The sequence below is a fragment of the Theobroma cacao genome, chromosome 1 (assembly GCF_000208745.1).
Source record: "Theobroma cacao cultivar B97-61/B2 chromosome 1, Criollo_cocoa_genome_V2, whole genome shotgun sequence".
Classification (NCBI taxonomy): Eukaryota; Viridiplantae; Streptophyta; class Magnoliopsida; order Malvales; family Malvaceae; genus Theobroma; species Theobroma cacao.
Window position 1 is genome coordinate 24,954,525 of NC_030850.1, and position 7,815 is coordinate 24,962,339.

The 7,815-nt window shown below is 32.9% G+C and overlaps 1 protein-coding gene across 1 annotated transcript; it reads right to left on the reverse strand.

The window, feature by feature from the left end:
- Positions 767 to 6,907, reverse strand: LOC18612994 (protein trichome birefringence-like 39). The gene is made up of 5 exons (XM_007049996.2): positions 6,553 to 6,907; positions 6,230 to 6,401; positions 4,094 to 4,269; positions 3,455 to 3,613; positions 767 to 1,265 (listed from the first exon to the last, which is right to left on the reverse strand). Exons 1-5 carry the CDS (start codon positions 6,834 to 6,836, stop codon positions 974 to 976), a joined length of 1,083 nt encoding a protein of 360 aa, XP_007050058.2. The 5' UTR covers positions 6,837 to 6,907; the 3' UTR covers positions 767 to 973.

Consider the following 7,815-nt stretch of genomic DNA (forward strand, 5'->3'; position numbering starts at 1 on the left):
AGACCCTTGAAGCAAAGATTGAAGAAATTAATCAGAAGACATTCTTGATTACAAAGAATACCAGAAATTATAAACTCCACATCTAAGAAATAAATTGTAATTTGTCTCTGAATTTTTAATTAAATTTTTGAGGCAAAATTTGTGTATAAAAGTACCAACATGTTAAGAACCTAATAGCAGTGACTAAGTGGGGAATTAAATTGAACTTAATTGCAAAAGATTTTTTGAACTCTAAGGATTTAATTGAAAGAGTTCAATTAGATTGAGCTCATTTTATAAATAAACATAAAGATTATGTTAATCCTATTAGGGTAAGGATTTATGTACTTACCTATAAATAAGAGTCTTAGAACTGTACATAACATACAACTGCTTTGAGAAAAGCAATCGGAGACTCTTAAAGTAAGAAAACCGAAAGTCTCAAACTAGCACTAGAAACCGCGCTCTCCAAAAGAGTTTTCCCTAGTTTGTGTGGATTTTCATTAGAGATTAGGCATTTAGACAGCTTGTGGTTTTCAACAATCCTAACTCATTGGTACTTGTAGACTTTTGCAATATCTAGAGTTGAAAGTATAAACCTCCTTTTCTTAGCTAGAGGAAATCGGCATTTAGTGTCTAGACATTGATCTCAATTTCAGAAAAAATTTAAAACTTGGCTGCATTTTACTTAATTATTTTGCATGATTTCCCAATAGAATATTCCTACAGAAGGATGAACTTGTGCTACATGTGTTGAAGAAAAAGAAAGCAATAGGGATTACAAAGGTAGAAGCTAATAAGATTTTTGAATTAGCAAAGGAAATTTCTTGAACTTGTGCTGGAACAAATTAAAATTTACAATTGAATTCTGATGATTTCTCTTATTGCCCACTTGCACAATAATCGACGAAAAGAAATTCCTTAGGGTAGAAAACAAGATGGTTTTCATGCAAATTCTAGCTACCTACCGCTTTTGTCCTAAGCTTCCAATGGTTCAACTAAAAAGTGCTGCATATAAAAGCTGGTTCCAGGTATCTGGCAGACCTGGAAGACACCAGTGGCTACAGTCTGTGCCACTGTGTATGCCGCCGTATGCTGATGGGTGTGCGTCTTTCCGATACTGTGAGAGTGCTGTAACGTCGAGCAAATACACTGGTTTCTTAATCCTACTGAGGACCTTCTTCAAAACAACCCAAGCCATGGGTGTGCCTGCTGGGTATCTAATCCCAAAGAATGGTTGCTTCTGTCCTGAACATGATTGTGTTGGTTCGTTCCAATCCTTTCCTCTACATTTGTTTACATTTGTTGGTTAGTCTTGCCAACTCCCACAATCAACATCATAATTAAATGTCTCAAACAAAGAATTTTAAATATATATTCATGCAGCAGTTACATAGGCAAAAGAGATGAAAAAAGCTTCCACTAAATTCTGTTTGCAGCGGCACTACGTTGACTAATAAGTAAATTCGAAAACAATATAGGAAAACCAATTTATCCCTTTTATGGTAACATAGGAAAACTAATTTGTTGCTGCTCATTATGAATTAAGCTAAAATACAAAACAAACCTTAATACTTAATTATTTTTTCATTTAAGTCCATAGCTTCTCATTATAATCAATTGAGTCTATTAACATTTATTTAGAACCAATCAAATCCTTATTAATATGAATGGAAACTGCTACATCGCTTAACCTCCATTAACCCTTTTTGCTAGTTGAGATAAAATTGCCACGTACTATAGATGACGTACAATAAACTTTTCCCTATGATATTAATGAAAAAAACAAAGAAAGAATTTATATATTTGATACATATCTTTTAATGCAATATGCAAAATTTATTCCAGGTCATCCATATCACGTTATTTTAATTGACAAAGATGATAAGCAATATTAAACCATTTTTCATCAAATAAGAGTTTAATTGAGTGTGAATAACATTTAAGAGGTTTAATTACTTGTAATATAAAAATAAAGACTTAGAATATAAATTTAATTAACTACAAGAGTTTTTTTTAGAATATTAACCTCTTTGGGGCTTTAGGGATATTGGTACTCAATTTCACTCAATTTCATTTATATATGTCAAGAAGTCGACAAAGAGGAGCTGGAAGACATCATTTGCATGTTTTGGGCAATCTGGAAAGCTTGTAATTTATTGGTATTTAAGAACTAAAGAATGGTGCCTATTGAAGTGGTAAACCTGGGGTATGATATGCGTAGGCAATACCAAGAGGTCAACTGCACTAATCGATTATCACATTAACAGAGGTTGCTGCCAAATGAGAGGTGGAGCCGACGGAATGGATCTAAACTCAACTCTGATGCTACTATTTTTGACAAAGATGGACGGTCAATGATGGGCGCAAGGTTTATAGTGAGAAATGGCAATGGTGAGTTGATTATTGCAGGGTGTAGAAGCTGCACACACCATTTCAGTATTGTAGAGGCAGAACTGAAGGCACTGTCATGGGCCTTAGCGATTTGTGTGGAAAACAATACTCATGTAGCTGAGATTGAGGAGGATAATAAATTGGTGGCTAACTGGGTAAACGATAAGAAGTTCATAAGAGTATCATGGCATCTTGTGGAAGATTGTTCCGAATTAATACAAGGCATGAGTGTCCAGACAGTTGACTTTGCACATAAAGAAACTAATGCGGCAGCTCATTTGATTGCAAGGTAGGCAAAGGAAATAAGGGAAGATTTGAAGATATGGCGGGACTTTTCTGTATTGCCGTCCACCATAAAAGATATTGTGCTAAAAGATGTTATGTCTATGAATTAATTGAGGTCTCATCATGGGGATTTAGATATACATGGATAGTTTGGGTACTCTTTATTCCTATCGCAAGGTTTTCATCCCAATGGGTTTTTCCCATTTTTAATGACGCTTAACTTTCATGTTATAGGAACATCGTGGGTTAGTTTCTTGTGTAATTTGATCTATGTAGATGCTGACGATGTAATCGAGTTTGATGAAGTAAATGCAATTCTTCTTTCTAAAAAATTAAATGAAAATTTTGTACATTATCATAATAATGAAACATAATCATAATATGAAATTAAATAATATATATTAGAGTGAAAAAAGGAGAAAAAAAAAAGAAAGAGACAAAAACTATCTCATCATCTATTATAACATTTTAACAAAAGTTTATAATTGTTGAAATTTTTTATTATTTTTCTTTTTTTTGTTTTAAATGTTTTTCTAAAAATATTATAATTTAAAAAATAATATATTTGATGAAATAATTTATAGTCTTGAAAAATAAAAATTACAACACTCACAACATAGCATGAAAAACTAATAATGAAAACATAATTGCCATATATTGAATTTTAAATCCAAGTGACTTTTATTTCATAGTTTTATAATAAATGTGTATAATTAAATTAATTTTTTAAATACATAGATATTAAAAATCAACGAAACAAATTGTTGGAGAAAAATTGAATAGAAGAGTTGCTTACTCATAATGCGTTGGAGAAATCCCCTGGAAAAAGACTTTGGTTTTGTAAGGATCAACGTTGCGGTTGACCCATCTGGCCCACGTTGTCAGTCCTTTGTAAAATGCAATCATACGGTTCATGTCTTTGTACGTTTTACCACCGTCCTGTATGTAATCAAATCTGCAGAAAAAACGGTAGCATCATAATAATTTTCTTCTAGACCAAGTTTTCAATTATTATAAAACTTTAGACTTGGATTAGATTACCTCAATTCAGTGACAAAATCAGAATTTTAAATTTGAGAGGATAAAAATAAAATATTTAATATTTAAAGATGAAATTATAAAATTTTTAGAAAATTAAGAATAAAATTATAAATATTTAAAACAAAACAAAAAATATTATAAATTTTTGAGACGAGGCTCCTACTAACCTATCCCTCCGCCTCTGGTCTAATCTGACGATATTTGTTCACTAAAATTAATTTTTTATTTTAATTTTAAAATATACTAAAAACAGGAAAAATATTTATATTATTTAATTATAAAATTTAAAATAATTGGGCAATAAAAACCGAACTACTTTTTTGGGTTTAAATTTGTAGGTCCATCGGGTTTAACGTGAACCTAGCCCAGCAGATAAAAGCGAAATTGATCTTACGGTTGGGTTCTTCCGGTGTGAGTCCACCAATGCCACGTGTTAAAGATCAGCATGTCCATGCCCATCCATGCATCGCCGCTCTTGATTGAGTCCAGCTTCAGGACTCTTCCCACCGCCTCATTAACTATGTCAACTAGGTACGGGGTCCTGTATAGCAATATCTTTACTCCATAATCCTGAAAAATAAAATATAAAAAAAATGAAAACATGTACTGTTTCAGGTGTAAATATTCTTCTATTTCTTAAATTCTACTTCTGATCCAAAAATTTAATATTTAAAATAAAATTTTTCATGTCTAATCAGTTCCAACTGTATGTCTAATTAAAAATACAAGATAGCATTAGATGATGAGTAAAAGAGTATAAACAGGCAACCGATTTCAATGGAGCATGTGGACATGCTAGTTTAATTGTAATGAATATGCATGACTGATAAGTGCTTGAATTCTCAAAGAAGATAGTTCAAGGAGTTTGGACGAACATAAACCTGTCAGAATGGCATCTCTTGCCCTAAACTTAGCTTGTCATCTCTGATTGGGAATGGAATTAAGGTGGGCCAAATTTGCCACAAGGCAGAAATTACTTGGAAAATGGAAGAAAAGCCGTGTAAGCAGGGAACTCACAAAACTGGCCCCTTTGAAAGTTGAATTGAAACACCTAGTGATCACTGTTACCTTGCATTGCCCAATATGTAAGTTCTGACTCACAAGTCAACAAATAAATAAAAGTCATGCTAATTTGTTGGACAACTAAGACTCAATCCTAATATATTTGCTTCTCATAAGTACTGAAACGATTGAAATGTAAACACTTTAATATTTTTTAACATATTTTTCAACAAATAGATACCAAAAAGTATTGGTGTACATACCAAGTTGTCAATTTGGTCTATTGACTAACTGGAGTTTAGACTTTATTGGATTTCAATTTGGACCAATTAAATTAATTACACATTTATTATTCCAATTAAAGTCAAGTGTACAAATTAGTATATAAAGGAAAATAGTGTACAATTTACATTCTAAACTTTCAAATAATAGACCATGTTAACCTAAACTCCGACACCCTTAACTTAACTGCCTTATGTGGCATCTAACTAGTACAAGTCATGTGGTACATCATATGTCAAATAAAATTATAAATATTTTTGTGGAAATTTCAAGTGGATGCCATCTGGATGTCATGTGGCATCCAACAATTGACCGATCTTGAACATAATTTTATCGTCCAAGTGAAAAAAAAAAAAGGTTATTAGTAGCAAGGAAAAATGAAAATAAATTTTCTTTTAACTTTTAAAAAGACATTAGATTGGAATAATAAAAATTATGCAAATAAAACAGTATCAATAAAACCAAAGAAGTACATAATTTAAAAATTCAAATATAAATTGCACATTTTTCTTCAAATACCCATTTATATATTTTATTAAAAATTTAAATATCAAATATGTAATTAACTCTTCTAAATTCTATAATAAAATGATCAAGGTCAGAAGAGATTTAAAAGTAGAATTTGGCTATGTTGGTGTTGAAAGGAACTTAAAAAGCACCGACAGTTAAAGTACCACGTCGGGTCATACCGATAGTAAAAGCGTAGCGTTTTGATATTTAAAATTTCACATGTATTGAGTAATTGATAACCACGGAAATATAACAGCCTGACATGTCCCCGGCAAAAGCAAGGCCCTCCACCAATCACGCTCCACTTTTAATGCACACAAACCAAATCAACTCCAGCCTCCATGGCTCACTCTCAGGCACTTTGATTTTAAAAAACAAAGCGCTGTTTAATATTACGGAAAAAACTAGTGTTCTTTGAATCTATGGAGTGCTAATTTGGATCATGTTAATTATATTTTGCATTTCGAAAAGGAGTTTGTATCATGCCTTTCAAACCAATGCACCGAAAAAAGATTTGAATCCACCAAAAGCATAATGATACTGCTCTGCTGCAACTAGCAGAATATAGTTTAGACAATGAAAAACTTTACCTCGTCAAAAGATTGAAAGAGAAGGGGACAAGACATGCATGCACAGATTCAAAGCAGTGAGCAATCATTAAAAGGGAGCAAAAGGAAACAGAGTTCAGACAGAAGATAAGCAAGAATCAAAAGTGGGAAGCCCACTGATGACTAACCTGAAAGGTAACTGAAGTAAGGCCATCTCTTTTGATGTATGAAATCTTGGAATTTGGAACCCAGGCTTGAATCATACACGTTAAGGACTGGAATTGGTTCAAGCTGAGTGAGTCACCCACGAACATGATCTTCTTTCCCCTCCATTTCTCCAAGAAATACAGCCCATTGAACCTGCAATTAGAAACATTGTGAACGTTTTAAACCACATAATAAATAATTGAGCTATATCTAGGCATATATTATTATTATTATTATTATATGGGTACATGGTCATCTGTGTTGCCATCTGTAATTGTGGCGGAAAGGTCTCTGAGTCTCTGACCTGGGAATGCTACAGGAGAATGGTTGCCATCTATACTTGAGATACATGTTATCAGGTCGGCCATATTTTTTGCAGTCGAATTCTCCATCGATGAATGGACATTTGGAGGCGTCGTAGAGAGGATATGTAGGGTAATATACCCATTTCCCTCTGAACCAGTTGCAGTTAGAAGCTAATAAACTTCTGGCGGCACTGGCATTGAAATCCTCAGCTTTTGTTGGTGAGCGGTGTAAGAACAAAAACAAAAACAGGGAGAAGAGCAGGGCTTTGAAGAGGAAACCCATATCTTGGGTTTCGTTACTTTCCTGAGACTGTTAGAGAAAAGGACGAGGAGTGAAGGAAAAGTTGTCTGTCCAGCAGGGTTTATATAATGAGGGAAAGAGAGAGAGAAAAGAAAAGAGCTCCACATAGAACTGTTCTCCATGATAGATAAGTTTAATTTATTTTCTTCAAAACAAGATGGGTGAAATCTTTGGATGGATTCTTTTCACTGTGCCATGTGGGGCTGGATCCAACCTCTTACTTTGAAAAATAGGAATCATAATGAGTTTGATTCTAAAATAATGGGAAGCCTTTTTCCTTACCATATGCTACCAAAGGTTCCTTTTTTACCCCTCAGTCGGGGATTCAAATTCATTTTTCTTTTTCACTTCAATTTTCTCAGAAAATAAAATATTATACTCTCTCGGTTTGCTACTTGTATTCGTCGCATTATTTATTGTTCATTTTCCTATCATGAAAAATTTGGTCATCATTTAAGTATGCAAGATTGCAGAGCATATATTAATGTCAGAGCTGTATCACTTTTATCCCAATTAAGACACCATTGATTATGTCTTTATATCAACTCCATCATGATTGATTGTTAGTCCCTAATTTTTATATAAAAGCAAAAAAGATTGTTAGTTAGTACTTATTAAGTTTATTTTATTTTCCACGATTTATTTGTACACATTTTCCAGCTTTTCAAAAGTCAGAATAGAATGAGAGTTTGATTTTAACAGAAAAGAAGAGAAGGGAGCTTAAAAGTCTCTCAACTTTCTCTACTTAGGTCAATAAAAACGGCCAAGGATTCTGTTCGCTGGTAGGTTAGTTGCATGATCTTTTGTAAATGAGATTCATGTGACAGGGAAAGGAAGTGTTATAAATAAGTAAAAATATGTATTAGAGACGGTTAAGAGAAAGATTAAAATAATTTTTGAAGTATTAAGCACAGTGACAGGTGAAAGAGAATAAGAAGAGAATAGGTGTTTGTAGACACTA